Source organism: Brassica napus, chromosome A6 (assembly GCF_020379485.1).
Source record: "Brassica napus cultivar Da-Ae chromosome A6, Da-Ae, whole genome shotgun sequence".
NCBI classification, from domain to species: domain Eukaryota; kingdom Viridiplantae; phylum Streptophyta; class Magnoliopsida; order Brassicales; family Brassicaceae; genus Brassica; species Brassica napus.
Window position 1 is genome coordinate 27,772,925 of NC_063439.1, and position 16,580 is coordinate 27,789,504.

Here is a 16,580-nt window from a genome sequence, read left to right on the forward strand (position 1 = left end):
CACTGATTTCAATTTTGTAAAAATAAAAAAGCTACCCAAAAGGCTAAGAAGGCAAGAAGTAAACCGGGTTTGTTGTCACTCACGGCAAACCTTATGTCAACTCGGTTAAGTATACAAAGAAACATGAGTCATCGAGGATGATTAGTAAGTGTTGTGGCTTTTATTTTTTGGCTTTAGAAAAATAGTTGTAGATTTTATTGTTCTAGCTGTAGATTAATTATTTTCAGAGCACTAAATATAAAGCTCTAGGAAAATTGATTTCCAAAACTATTTTGTTTTCTATTTTAGTTTTTATGGCTGTAGTTTTAAATTTTTTCTTAAAGCATGATTGGTAAACCAAAGTGGATGTAGAAAATATTTGAACTCTGGAAAGCACTCACATCACTTACCAATCACCCACATTTGGCAATGACTCATTGCATAATTGCATTCATTACTAATGAAACTAAGCAAACTGTGTAACACCCCAATGGTGAAGAATCCAAAACAGAATGAAGATCATCAAATTTGAAAAAGACAGAACATACTATATAACTAGTAAGAACAAGAGTGTGATTTACTCATCAAAATGTCCACGAGAGACTAGGGTAACTGCGATTTACTTCACATTTTTTCATTATTACAACTTTAGTCACTTATTTTCAGAAAGAGGTTTATGCACATTCCTCCTTGTTTCTAGCCATTTTCAGGAGATCTTCCCCATCACGCTCTCGTTGTTCTATTAGTTCCCAAGTTAAAATCCTAATAAACCTTACCAACGAAATGCAGTTTCACGAGAATTGATCATTCCCTCTTCAATGACAAATGCTCATGTGCCCACCAGCATCATCAGCTGATGAAAACTTGACATATGCGAGAACGCTTTGTAGCTGTGAGAAGCTCCTTGTAGGTATCTAAATCCTCGTCGGCCATAGGAGAATCAGTGAAACTCACAGAAAGTTTCTTGAGTACTGCTGCATTCTCAAGAAAGTAATTCACTAGTTTTATCCCAGTTTCTTCCCTCATAATCAGTTTGTTAATCTCAACACACTCCAAAGTCGATGTTAAACAACGAGGCACATTGGTAAGATTGATCTGCTCTGACTCCGCTGAAACAGAAAAGTCCTGCAAACAACAAAAGATGAGTTTACCATAGTTCCATTCAAATCAAATAACAGATTCTTACCAAGACTAGGTTTTTCAGATTCGGGCAGCTCTCAAGAAAGGCTGGCAATAACTGTAACGATGAGGTCGAAAACGCAGCCTGCAAATGATATAATCTCTGAAATTCAGCAACCGGTAGCAGTTTGGAATAACGATACAGAATCTGCAAGAAGAAACACAATGCTACATGTGAGAAACATTTCATAGAAGATTAGATAATCATCAAATACTATATACCTCTAGAGTAGGCTGAGAGATGATCATCTGTCTTACAGTAGAAACCCCCGTGAGAAAATCACGGATAGTATCACTCTTTGTAAGATCCTCACTGTCACCAAACTTAACATTAAACCCACTATCAACATCAATCTTCACCAATGAGTTCAAGTTCTTCACCACAATCCTATCAGACTGACAATCTTTAAAACTCATATACTCGAGCCCTGGAGCGTCAATCTCAACCTCATACTCATCACCACCGCCCATCCCAGAAGGAAACTCTAACCGTAACATCTTCAAACTCTGAGACCTCACACGCAGAGTCTTCACCATATCACTACACTTCCTCACCAAATCAAGATCTTCAAGAACGGGACAGCCTGAGATAAGCTTCTCCACGCACAAATCACTTTCTTTACCCAGAGGCGTACCTACAGTGTATCGAAAAAGAAAAAGGCATTCGCCTCAGGCCCCGATTAATATAAATTTTTTTAGAATCCCAAAATTTAAAATAATTTATAATCTAATAGTTTAGACTTGTTTTTTAAAAAACCCTTTCCATATAGTAGACTAACTAACCTTCTGAATTCATGTATTTTTTTTCTTATATGACATAATATAGTATAAACTTATTTTTTTACAGCATTAAATTTGTGTATTTGGTAAAAACGATATATCATATTGCAAATTGTTTTCAATATAGTTGTAATAAGTTTATTTTTAAAATTTGCCTTAAGTCTTTAAGACTCTTCGCACGGCACTGTCTTTACCGTAACAAACGTTCTCTAGAGACATGAGCCTAAGACAAGGCAGAGAAACTTCCATCAGATTCCTAACCCTCACGTGCCTAAGTTTCAACGACACCAACGTCTTGCTCTTGTAAACAGTCATAGGCGTGAAGTCGACGACGTGCATCGGATTCCGAATCTCGACGTCGAGATGGTGGATCCCGCGGAGATCAACGGCTGTGGCGATCCACTCGCTGATCGGGAAGAGGTTCACGTTGCACTCGTCGTACTTGATCTTGAGGCTTTGGAGGAGGGGGGATTCGAAGTTGTGGTCGAGGAAGGAGTCGATGAAGGTCGCGAAGAGTTTCTTGTAAGGTGGAGCGATGTCTCTGTCGTTGAGGTCGAGTGTTGAGACGGTGAGCCAGAGGGACTCCCATCGCTTTGAGAGGACGTTTGTTTTGACGGAATCGATGATCGGAAGGTGGGAGAGGATCTGAGTTAGCAAAAGGATCGGGTAAGTCGCTGAGTCTATCGGAACTCATGGCTAGAGGATGAGGGAAGAACTTGCCGGCGATGTGGCTTTAGGGATAGAGTTGGGAAAGTAGTTTTTTCTTTCATTTCCAGAAAAACTAACCTTTTCAGCCTTTCGTTTGTTTCATTCGCTGATCAAATTGTTTGGTGACCAATTCTTCACATTTCGTTAAAATTATAACTATGTTTTTTTTCTTTGAACACCAAAAATATACTCTTTCTGTTCTTTAATATTACGTATTCTAGAAAAAAAATTATTTTAAAAAGATATATTTTTTATATTTTCAAGACATATTTTATTAACTAATTGCAAATTTCAAAAAACTTAATTATATTTACTGAATTTTTATTGATTTAAAATTATGGAACAAAATAAACACAAAAAATTATACAAATTTAATACTTCCTCCGTTCCTAAATGATCCATGTTTTAGAAAAATATTTTGTTTCTAAAAGATTCATATTTTACATTTTCAATGTATGTAATAATAGCAAATTGTAAACTTCAAAAACATTAATTGTGTTTACTGAATTTTGATTGGTTAAAAATCATAGGAAATAGCTAAACACGAAAAATCATACATTTATTATCAAAATTTTAAGTGTTTTTTAATAAGTGTGAAAATTCTAAAACATAGATTATTTAGAAACAGAGGGAGTATGTTTTATTAAAATGTGTGAAAAAGTTAAAATATGTAACATTAAGAAACATAGAGAGTATTTGTTTTTCGGGTTAAATAAGTCGGTTTCAAATCGTGTGTATAAGATCTAGTTATTAGTTCTAGTTATTAGGTCAATTAAGTCGGTTAATATATTTTAATCGGGTCTTATCCATTGGTTAATACTAATATCAAAGAATAATAAACTAATTGTAAATCGCTCTATATCGAATTTATTTCATATCTTAAACTTTAGGTAGATTGTTGACAAAAAAAAAAATCTTTAGGTATATTCAATTTTCGATTTTCTTATTGGGGATAATAAGTTTTGATATTTATAAAGTGTGCAAATAGATTCTTAACCTTTTTATATAAAAATTCAAACTTTCTATTATTTATCAAATTTAACTAAAATATGTATTTATTTAGCTAAACTTTATAACTATAAGATTTTTTTCCAAAAGTATAGTTGTGACTTGTGAAATATGAGTATTGTATGTCCCTCTACTAAAAAAAAAAATATATATATATATATATATATTTCTAATTTTGTATTACAACATAAAGAAAAAACAATTAGTAGATTTTTAATTTAAAAAAAATTAGTGAACTTAAATGTTTCTTTGACCCTATATTGTTGGTGTCGTGTCTTTAATCCTAATTATAGAAAAGTCATTTTCTCATTTCCCAAGAAAGAAAGAATTGTTTTAACCATGAAGTAACATTCCTCATCCTCCTCCCCCTCCCCCTCCCCCCCCTCTCTGCGTTGAGATCTCTCTCTCTCTCTCTCTCTCTCTCTCAAACTCTCTCTCAAACTCTCTCTTCAACAAACAAAGTTGCCACCTAATGGATCTCGCGGCGGAGGAGCTACAGTTTCTCAGCATCGGAGGCATACTCCGTGAATCCACCACGATCCCCAAATTCTCCCCGAGAACATTCTACCTCATAACCCTAACCCTAATCTTCCCTCTCTCCTTCGCCATCCTCGCTCACTCCCTCTTCACGCAACCCATCCTTAACCAGCTCGACGCCGCTCCTCCCTCCGCCGACCAGTCCCAGACCAACCACCAATGGACTCTCCTCTTCGTCTACCAATTCATCTACATCATCTTCCTCTTCGCCTTCTCCCTCCTCTCCACCGCCGCCGTCGTCTTCACCGTCGCCTCCCTCTACACCAGCAAACCTGTTTCCTTCTCCTCCACAATGTCCGCCATCCCTCTCGTTCTCAAACGCCTCTTCATCACGTTCCTTTGGGTTTCCCTCTGTATGCTCCTCTACAACTCCGTCTTCTTGATGTTTCTCGTGATCTTGATCGTGGCCATCGATCTTCAGAGCGTGATCCTCGCTGTCTTCTCGATGGTTGTGATCTTCGTTCTGTTTCTTGGCGTTCATGTTTACATGACCGCTTGGTGGCATTTAGCTAGCGTTGTCTCTGTTCTTGAGCCTGTCTATGGGATCGCTGCTATGAGGAAGAGCTATGAGTTGCTTAAAGGAAGGACTCATATGGCGTGTTCCATGGTGTTTATGTATCTTGCTCTTTGCGGGTTCATCGCTGGTGTTTTCGGAGGTGTGGTGGTTCGTGGAGGAGATGAGTTCGGGTTGTTTGCGAGGATTGTTGTTGGAGGGTTCTTGGTTGGTGTGTTAGTCATTGTGAATCTTGTTGGGTTGCTTGTGCAGAGTGTGTTTTACTATGTCTGCAAGAGCTTTCACCATCAGGCGATTGATAAGTCGGCGCTGCACGATCATCTCGGTGGGTATCTTGGTGACTATGTGCCTTTGAAGAGCAGTGTTCAGATGGAGAATTTTGACATTTGAATAATCAGATGAAAGGATAAGTTGTAATGTTTTGTAATGCTTTATAGTGTTTGTTGTTATAGCTTTTATCTTTAATTAATCTGGGGGATAAGACTGATATTACAGATGTGTGTCTGTTCCCTGTAATCTTTGTAGTGTGTTTTTGTTCCAAATTGGAAGGTTAATGAAATAAAAGTTGTTACTAGACAGTTCCTTTTAACTTTATTACTTGATTTGCATTCTAGTTTGGTCTGTTACGTTGAAGCATATATTGTATGTATATGTTTTAGTTCAAGCACTGTCTTTGGTTACAATACCTATCAATATCATTATGAAATGACCAATTTTAACAGAGCCGGTTAGCCCTTCTCAAGAAACTGAACAACGAATAGTCAGGAAGCTGTGACTGTGAGAGTGGATATTGCAGGTACAAACACCTCATCTCCTGGGCAAGTTTTCACTCCTGGAAGAGATGAATACATGAATATCTTTATGTTTCTCTGTATCAAACTGTTTCAGAAGGTAATTACAAAGGTAATAATTGATCTTAACAATCATGTTGTCCGTTCAAACGCCTGCCTAACGAAGAACAAGGGAGGGGTTTTATCAAGCATCTGCTTTTACAAGAATGATCTGGCCCTGAAGAACAAAGATGAAAAGAAAACAGCTATTTGTTTCGCTGCCGCCTCGGGATAATCATTATAAAATTAGTGGAATAATCATTATAAAATTGTTATTTTCTAAAGATATCGAGATAACAAAAGTTTCAAAACTCTTTGACGATCATCGTATATTAGTACATGAGACAACTATGAATTAAAGCAATATTGTTATATTTTTGGATTTTTCTCAAAATCTATGTTTTAATCCATACAAAAATATTGAGTTTTACGTTAAACGCTCTATATACTGAAACTTATACTCTTTTTGTTGTTTTAAATTTTCTAACGACATTCTAAATTATTATTAATGTATGTTAAACTTTTTTTATGGTATATGGGTATCGTTATAATTTCTTATCAATTAATTTAGTAAAACTTCATAATACTATCTTTATTAGTGGAATAACCACTACAAAATTGCTATTTTCTTGGAAACGGTGACATCAAAGGCTCCAAATCTCTTTCAACATCATCATATGTTAGTGCATGATGCAATTATGTATTAAAACAATATTGTCATATTTTTTGAAATTTTTTCAAAATCTATGTGTTAACAACCCCTACAAAATATTGAATTTTGGTTAATGCTTTATATACTGAACCCTATAATCTTTAGTATTGTTTTAAAATTTTTAACCACACTCTAGATTTGTATTAATGCATGCTAAACTCATTTTCATGGTACATGAGCATCGTTCAATTTTTTTATAAATTAATTTAGTAAAACTTCATATACTCCCTAAATTAGTGGACTCACCATTATAAAATCGCTATTTTCTAGAGAAATGAAGACAACAGAAGTTCCAAACTTCTTTTTTGACCATCATCATATATTAGTACATAAGGAAAACATGCATTAAAGCATTATTGTTATATTTTTTGATTTTTTTCTCAAAATTTATGTGTTAACCCCTACGAAAATATTGAGTTTTATGTTAAACGCTCTAAATACTGAAGCTTATACTTTTTAGTGTTGTTCTAAATTTTCTAACCACATTCTATATTTGTATTAATTTATGTTAAACTATTTTTCATGGTATATAGGAATCACTCTATTTCTTATCAATTAATTAGTAAAAAGTCATAATACTATCCAAATCAGTGGAATAATCACTACAAAAATCGCTATTTTTTTTTTTGAACAACGGAGACAAAAAAAGCTCCAAACCTCTTTCAACATCATCATATGTTAGTGCAGGATGCAACTATGCATTAAAACAATATTGTCATATTTTTAAAAAATTTCTCAAAATCTATGTGTTAACTCCTACATAATATTAAATTTTGGTAAATGCTTTATATATTGAACCCTATAATCTTTAGTGTTGTTTTAAAATTTCTAACCAAATTATACATTGTATTAATGTATGCTAAACTCTCTTTCATGGTACATGAGCATCGTTCAATTTTTTTTATAAATTAATTTAGTAAAACTTCGTATACTCCTAAAATTAGTGGACTAACCATTATAACATCAATATTCTCTAGAAAAATATAGACAACAAAGGTTTCAAACCTCTTTGACCATCATCATATATTAGTACATAAAGCAACTATGCATTAAATAAATCTAGTCAAAATGTGTACTTGCTGGTCTAATTTAATTAATTAGATAGTCTACCGAACAGGATGGTTTTGCGTTTTTTAATAAAGGAAATAAATGGATTAAAGAGAGTGTAAAACTAGGGTGTTTAGATCAGTGGCATATGATTGTAATTATAAAGGAAAGTTTAGGGTGAAGTTTTATTTGTATTTCAGTTTTAATAGTTTAGATTTATGATTTTAGTGGAACTATATATTACATAAGATTTTCTAAGAAAATAATATCTTACTAGGTGGATGCCCGCGATTTCGCAGGTTTGAATGTTTTGTAACAATATTTTTATTATAATTTTTTTAATTAAAATATGTTTTTAACATTATCTGTTTTTTTGTTAAATATTTTTCTAAGAATAATTATTTTCTAAAAAGGATAAATATGACTATTTTAAATACTTTTTGATATTTTTATTGATAATTGTACTAAAATTTGTTATATATAATATTCATGATTCAATTTTTAATAAAATTGCTTAAATTTTGAAGGTATATAATACTGAAACTTTTGAAATATTTTATATAGTTTAGATACACTTGATTCCTAACAATTATTTTATGAAAAATTACATATATTATATAAATCACATATTTAATTACCTTAAATTATTTTGTGGATTATATTTAGGTCGTTTGGATAATGATAAAACTTGTTCTAGAACTTATTTTCTTACTCATAAGATAATAATATATGAAAGTCATTAATAGATCAAGTTATAATATTATTTCTCAAACTCTCTATTTGATCGACACCTAACAAAAAAATTAATTAAGTGATTTCTCATTTTAATATAAAATGAAATTTCAAAATAGATTTAATAAATTAATTTATAAGCTTGTATAAATGACTTAAAACATCTTATCAAAATTTAAAACATATGATTAGCTAAGATAAAAAAATTATAAATGTATTTATAATTTTTATAAATGATTTATAAAGCTTGTATGAATTTTATTAGACATTAATAGTTATTATAATACTTTATATACAAATATAAGGCTTTATATAAGAATATAAAATCATTATATCAATTTTAATAAAAAAAATGGTTTATTATTTTATGTAGTTTACAAATATATAAAAAAAATGATCAAACATTATTATTCTTTATATATTTTCACCAAATAGTTACCATAAATAATTATTTGTAATATTGGGTAGATTTTTGGCAAATGATATTAACTGTTTATAGACTTATTTTTTATTATTAAATCTAATTAAAAATAAATAAATATTAAAATTTATCGACTAATCAATTTATAACATTTTTTAAAGATTCATAAATGATCTACACAAAAACAAAAATATCTTAAGTGACTTCTCAATTAATGTATAGTAGGATCCCTGTTCGGAATTACGCTAGGCGTAACGCGTGTGGCCGGTCCGGGCCTAGCGAATTGAGGGAAAATCGAAGATTAAGCGGGGATTGATTTGTACAGTTTTACATATATATATTGTTAGCTTGAACTCAACATATGATTTTCAAACCAAATTATACAAGTTTTCTGAAACTCAAACAACCGGAATTCTTTAAAAACTTGCCGACGTTTGCAATAAATCGGTTAACTCGGACTTTACTCGCTCGTCTGCGTTACACTTCCGAACAGTCTCAATTCGCCATGGCGTGCCTCCGGTTTGCGCAAACGCGGCCGCGTACTTGGAGGCTACTCGCCCGAGTTTTAGAACGGGGAGTAGGAATTTTAAAAATTATTTTATAAATTAATTTATAAGCTCTTATAGATGACTTACAAACTCTTATGATAAATTAAAATATACAATAAGCTAAGATAAATAAATACGATAAATTATTATTTAGTCTTCACAAAATATTAGGTGTAATCCTTTTACAAATATTTATTAGTTTAACTTAAACCAATACGATAAGTTATTATTTAGTCTTAACAAAATTTAAATCAAACAATTAATTATTTATATTCAATAAATGTTTTCATTAAAAACACTCAAGTATTAAAAATATTTTAGAAAATATCTTTATTCAAATGTTTTTACTTGATTAATATTTTATTACTAGGTGTTCTGCCCGCATATGCGGACATAGTGTTCTTATAAATATTTATCTATTTATAACTATTAAATCAAAATCAACATAAGAAATTGTTAATTATGTTTTTAAAAAGATAAATCAAACACTAAAATTTATATTTTATAATAAAAATAAATATTTTCAGATAAGACACAACATATTTAGGAATTATCTTATGTTTTACAAATATATTTCATTTTTGTGAATTATATTATATTTACTTATAGTCAATTATCTGATATAACATATAAATAATATATTATTAATATATATTCATTAGTTTTTATCAAAATAGATAAATGGTTATTGTTGTGTTAAATTTTAAAAACATTCACATATTAGAATTATTTTAGAAAATCATTAGCATTTAATTATAAATTGCTTTATATCTAACTATAAATTTTATAATAAAATATTATTTTCAAATAACAACATAATATATCAAAGAATTATCTTATGTTTTAAACGTGTTTTTATTTTTGAAAATTTTATTATATTTATTTATAGTCAATTATCTAATATAATATATAAATATAATATTATTAATAGAAATTCGTTTATAATTATTTATATTTTAGATCATTCTTATGGTTATTAATTTTAATCCCTTATTTAATCAGATGATTTGTTTTTATTTTTGGCTAATTTATATAATTTTTTTATTAAGGGTATAAACGATTTATTATTAATTCTAATCACTTTTTATTTAGATAGATTTGAAATTCGTTTTTATTTTTTGATTAATTTAGATAGTTTATTCATTAAGGGTATAAACTATATTAACCGCTTTAACTTTTAACGTGAGAGCTCCGTTGCAAAAATTTACTTCTCAAATAATTGTACATATTTAATCAGATAATTTGCTTTTATTTTTGACAAATTTATAAAATTTATTTATTAAGGATATAAACGATTTATTATTAATTTTAATCACTTTTTATTCAGATAGATTTCAAATTTGTTTTTATTTTTTTATTAATTTAGATAGTTTATTCATTAAGGGTATAAACGATATTAACCGCTCTAACTCTTAACGTGAGAGCTCCGTTGCAAAAAATTACTTCGCAAATAATAGTATAGATAGATAATTTTCTTATATCTTAATTTTAAAAATTTATAACAGAAAAATATTATTTCAAGATAACAACACAATACAAAAGAATTATTTATTTTTTAAATATGATATTATTAATTTAAAATTCGTTTTTAATTATATAATATATATTTATAAATTCATTAAGATAACAACACAATAATTATCTTATTTGTTTTTAAAAATGATATTATATGTATTGATTTATTTTAATTATATAGTAAAAATATAAAAATATTTATTAAGGGTAACAATGACATTAACCGGTCTAACTTTTAACGTGAGAGCTCCGTTGCAAAAAATCATTTTGCAAATAATATTATAGATCATAAGGTTAAAACAATCGGATTATAATATACACCCAAATCTAATTCTACTTTAGAATTTTTCAGTGCATTTTTTTTTCTGTTTATGTATTTTCATCTCTGTTGCAACTCATATTCTTAATTGTTTCTATAGTATTTATTTCTTAAATTTTAGAATTAAGATTTTTGTCTAAATCTAATAATCTAACTGGATATACATCTAGTTGGATAAGTACATGCGTCCCCTATATGTATAAACTTTTAGAATTAAGATTTTTGTCTAAATCTGGATATACATCTAGTTGGATAAGTACATGCGTCCCCTATATGTATAAACTTGTTGAGTGTATTTTAGGTATAAAATCTGCGAATTTCAGAACAAAATATATGATTGTAAGTATATAAATGTGTCATAAATAGATACAGACACAATACCTTACATTCAATCATTTGACCATCATCTTTTTTGTTTGTTTTTTTAGCAAAAAAATCGTTTTCTTTTGTTAATGAAATCATCGTATCTTCGTCACAGAATGGTACATATAATGTTAAATATATTTTCTCTTTATATAATATATATGTGTATATATATATTTGGATTAAAGTATATATATATATATATATATATATATATATATATATATATATTGTTTCTCTTTGACTTAATATGTTTATTTCAATCTTACCTTGCTTTTGGATATTGTAGGAAATCATAGTACGTGTTGTGTTCGTGTTGACGTTACTCAATTTTGGATTTGTAAATAGTCAAATTTATGATGTCCTTAAATTTGGTGCCGAGGGAGATGGTACAACCGATGATTCAAAGGTATAGGTTGTGATTGTATAGTCACTCTAGCGTAACGTTTTACTCCAAAGTATTATTTACTCTGTGTTTCACTAACAAGTCACCAATCAGGTAGAAATCTTTTTTTTTTTTTTTTACTCTACTCACTATTCAAATAAAGAGAAATGCACATCCAACTTTACTCTCTGTTTTTCTAGAGTAATACAGTTTTTTTTTTTACTTTATTGATTTCCACCATTTTAGTTTTACTCCATTTTCCACCTTTAATTTTTACTCTGATTTACTCTAAAGTTACCAATCAGACTCAATATTGCAAAACGCAATCTCGATTTTTCCATTAAAATATTATTTAATTTTTTTAAAAAGAATTATTATAACACGACTCTTTAGTTTGAGCTCTATCAAGGGAAGCTATAATCAAATTTCCAGGAAAAAGAAACAGAAGCTATGAGCCTGTAAAGTTTAGATCACGTTTATTTTTAGAAACAAAAGTGATGACATTGAAATTTTGGTATAATTTTCTTGCAGTAGAAATAATTTTGAATCACAATTCTATTCATTAAATGAAAGTGCTAAAGGATTGGCGATTCCCCAGCCATGATTGGCGCCATGTTTTTGTATAACGGTTTTCTTGTATTAAAACTTTGTGTAGTCACCAAGAAAAAATAACCTAGTCATATGTTTACTATTTATTTTCTATTGTTGTTTGTTCCTACAACTAGATCATAATTGTGTTACAAATATTTAGTTATTTATCTGCTAATTCGTATAAATCTTTTTTTTTTGGTAAAAGGCTTTTGTAGCAGCATGGAAAGCTATGTGCAGTAGTGGTGGGAGTAATAAAACACTCCTTATACCTTCAGATAATACCTTTTTACTACAACCTCTAGTGTTTCAAGGTCCTTGTAACTCTCCATCTGTACAAGTTCAGGTAACACTGAAAGACTAATATTTTCAAGATCCATTTGAAAACTTATTTATTGAAAAAAATTATGTGTTGATTAGAATGTATTTGTGATCAACTTTACAGTTGGACGGAAAGATTGTCGCCCCTCTTAACAAAGCAGCATGGTCAGGCTTGAAGTCATACGAATGGGTCAGTTTTCATAAAATCATCGGCCTAACGGTCCTTGGTTCAGGAACAATCAATGGACGTGGTTCATCTTTCTGGGAGGTGAAATGTTTTTTTATATATTAAAAGAAATGAAATTTGTTTAGCTGTATTTATAATCAGAAAATGTGGGTCTAATGTTTTTTTCTCATATTCATTCAATCCAGGCCAATATGCCAGCATCTAAACGCCCTACTGTGAGTACATATAATTTCTCTATTAAATTGACTTCAAACTCTGCTACAAAAAGCTCGTGGCGAAAGGTTTTATTTTTTTTATTGTAGCAATTGCATTTTAAAGGATGCAATAATCTTGAAATAAATGGAATAACCTCATTCGATAGCCCGAGAAATCATATCTCAATCCGCGATTGCAGACAAGTGAAAATCACGCAGATAAAACTTATTGCGCCTGGTGATAGTCCTAACACCGATGGAATTGATATTTCAACATCAACTAATGTAGAAATATATGATACTATAGTTGGAACTGGTACGTAGTTAGATATCTATCTTTTTGGAATCACTAAATTTCCAATTTCAAATGGTATAATATGATTATTTGTATTTCAATATGTTAAAACATTGCAGGAGATGATTGTGTAGCTTTAAACAGTGGAAGTATAAATATCAACATCACAAGGATGCAATGTGGTCCTGGACATGGAATAAGGTATATCTTTGATTAATTTTTTTTTCCAACTTGTATGTGATTTTGTTAATGCCATCAAATCTATATTAAATTTTAGATTTTATAACAAATTTTGTTCTTTATGTTTATATTAGTGTGGGAAGTTTAGGAAGAGATGGAGAAGAATCTATAGTTGAGAACGTCCAAGTGACTAACTGTACTTTCAGTGAGACGACCAATGGAGCGAGAATTAAGACATGGCCGGTAATAAATCTTTACTTATATTTGTCTATATAAGAATTAAATGAAGTTTTATAATAATGATACGATTTGTTTTATTTTTTTGTCAACAGATTTGTTTTACTTATTTGTATTTAATTTTAATGTTTAGAATGGAAAAGGATATGCAAGGAATATAGTTTTCAAGGATATCACGCTCACTGAAACCAAAAATCCAATTATAATCGATCAACACTATATGGACAAGGGACATATCCACGTAGAGGTAAATTATTTTCTTTCTGTAAAATATAAAAATTCTAAGTAGAATTTAAGTTATTTTTATTTATTTATTATTTTTATGTATCTTTTACTTAATAGGAATCATCAGCAGTGGCGATAAGCAACGTGATATTCACAGATATTCATGGAACGTCACAAAAAGATGAGATTATAAAGATAGATTGCAGCGGAGTCACATCTTGCAAAGATATTGTTCTAGATAGAATTGATATTACTACGGTCGATGGAAATAAGCCAATAATTGAATGCAGTAACGCGTATGGAAAGTCGACGAATACTTATGATGGTTGCTTGAAGACAAAGTAATATATCTTTATATATCAAATTAAATTAATTTATAAATTGAGAATAATATATCAGATGAATGTAATAGTATATTATCATTTATCAACTATTATGTATTCATGATTGAATAATTTTTTTGTGTGGAAATAACTCACAAACATGACCGTGAGAATTTGTTTTCTTAGTTAAAAAAGAACACATCAGTTCTCCAGAGGTTTACTAATGATGGGATTAAATGGTTCTATCTTTTAATAAATTAAAAATTTCAAAAATTTCATAAAATATTTTCTAAAGTTCTATATAAAATAAGTAATAATCATGACACTGAAGAAAAGAAGAAAATTATAAATAATAATATATTCAAATTTAAAATTAAAAGTTCATTATATTTATTTACATATTTATATTAAGATTATATTTTATAAACACTTTCTATTCTTAAATGTTCACATATACTGGGAACTTATATGAAAAATCAAATGATGACTTTTTCCTTTTGTTGGTCTAAAATCTAACTGTTAATTTTAAAAATAAAATGGACATATAAAAAAAAACAATAATAACCATTTAATTTTACTAAAAATTTATTTTATATAATTCTAAATTCATAAATTTTCAAATCATCGACAGTAAAATTAATGCACTTGAAATGTGACTCAGATATAAATGTAAGTATTTTGAATAAATTAATGTAGGACCATTTTAAAAAATATTTTGAAACTTTTATAAATGAAGTAGTTAATGACTGTAGGGAAAATTGGCCCAATAACCAAAACAATTATAGAGAAATTTGCTAAAAACAACATATTTATTGATTTTAACAAGTAAAAGTAGGCAATCAAAAGGGGTGGCCGAGTATTTAATCAAATGCAAAACTAATCTAAAGGGGTGGTAAAGTATTATTAAACCCTTATGACCAAAAAAAAAAAAACTAAAACGTAATTTTACGATTATGTCTTTCGTAAGTCTACACGTAACAAAAAGTCTACATATATATATACCTCCTAAGAAGTTTACTATCTAGACTTATTTTGTAGTCTACATCATAATTTAATCTAATAATTTAATTTAAAAAATGTATTATAATTTCTGTTAAATTTTTAGTTAATCATCAATATAAGGGTTAATATGAAGTTTAGAAATTAAAATTATTTTGTAGTCTACATCATAATTTAATCTAATAATTTAATTTAACATAATTTGCCAAAAAAAACATATTTATTGGTTTTAACCAGTAAAAGTAGCCTGAATATTCAATCAAATGCAAAACTAATCTAAAAGGGTGGTAAAAGTATTATTTAACCCTTATGACCAAAAAACCAAAACAATAATTTACGATTATGTCATTCGTAAGTCTACACATAACAAAAAAAAGTCTACATATATATAAACCTCCTAATAAGTCTGCTATTTAGACTTATTTTGTAGTTTACATAGTAATTTGATCTAATAATTTAATTTAAAAATGTATATAATAATTTCTATTAAAATTTTAATTAATCATCAATATAAGGGTTAATATAAAGTTTAGAAATTATAAATATTTTGTAGTCTATATCATAATTTGATCTAATAATTTAATTTAAAAATGTATAAAATAGTTTTTGTGAAATTTTTAATTAATCATCAATATAAGGGTTAATATGAAGTATATAAATTAAAATTTAATATAATTGAAAAATTTAGAAGAATATATATTGATTTGGTAACCAAATGTTATACAATGTTTATGGTTCAACAACAAAAGGTTCTAACATGTTATGTCTTTAATGGTTAGATTCTAAGGGTTAGATTTTAGATTGAGATTTTTTTTGTTTTACAATGTTTAAATTTGCATATACAATGTTTAAATTTGCATATTAGTATTGAGTAGTTTATATTTTGTATATTTTGATATTTAATACAATTGAGACTTTTTTATCATCAAGCAAACATTTAGGGTTTGAGTTTTGCATAATTTGATCTAATAATTTTAATTTAACATAATATAATATAAGGATTGAAAATATTTAAATTTGACATATCTTTGTTTAGTTTTTTTATATATTAAACACTTTATAAGTTAATTTTATGTCTAATGAAATGTTTGTTTCTATTTAGTTAGTTATTTGATTGATGAACATCTAATCCTATTGCAACGATTTTAGGGTTTAGAAGACTTCTTGGAAAGTCTTCATGGACGAATAGTAAATTTAGAGTTTAAAAGACTTCTTAGGAAGTTTTCAAGTGCATTTTATGTTAGAAAACTTACCAGAAATTTTTCCGAACAAAAAATATATAATCTAATTGAATTTTTTTTGTTTTCTTATATAAAAAAAAATTAACACATTCTCCTTCTTTCTCAAATGGATGCAGAAAAAATGTAATGTTTAGCACTCTAAAATTCTCCAACTTCTCTATAATCTCTTTAAACTAAAACACCAAACTTTATATCAATTTTTCATCTTTGTAT

The 16,580-nt window shown here is 28.6% G+C and overlaps 2 protein-coding genes and 1 pseudogene across 2 annotated transcripts; 2 read left to right on the forward strand and 1 right to left on the reverse strand.

Moving 5' to 3' along the window:
• Positions 1-506: 506 nt before the first annotated feature.
• Positions 507-2,756, reverse strand: LOC125609863 (annotated as a pseudogene).
• Positions 2,757-3,927: 1,171 nt separating this feature from the next.
• Positions 3,928-5,279, forward strand: LOC106386369. The gene has a single exon (XM_048781435.1). It carries the CDS (start codon positions 4,127-4,129, stop codon positions 5,093-5,095), a length of 969 nt encoding a protein of 322 aa, XP_048637392.1. The 5' UTR covers positions 3,928-4,126; the 3' UTR covers positions 5,096-5,279.
• Positions 5,280-10,625: 5,346 nt separating this feature from the next.
• LOC106386595 (probable polygalacturonase At3g15720) lies at positions 10,626-15,392 on the forward strand. The gene is made up of 10 exons (XM_048781437.1): positions 10,626-11,311; positions 11,482-11,601; positions 12,374-12,511; positions 12,611-12,754; positions 12,859-12,888; positions 12,976-13,183; positions 13,282-13,363; positions 13,477-13,585; positions 13,713-13,826; positions 13,922-15,392. Exons 1-10 carry the CDS (start codon positions 11,282-11,284, stop codon positions 14,147-14,149), a joined length of 1,203 nt encoding a protein of 400 aa, XP_048637394.1. The 5' UTR covers positions 10,626-11,281; the 3' UTR covers positions 14,150-15,392.
• The last annotated feature ends 1,188 nt before the right edge of the window (positions 15,393-16,580 follow it).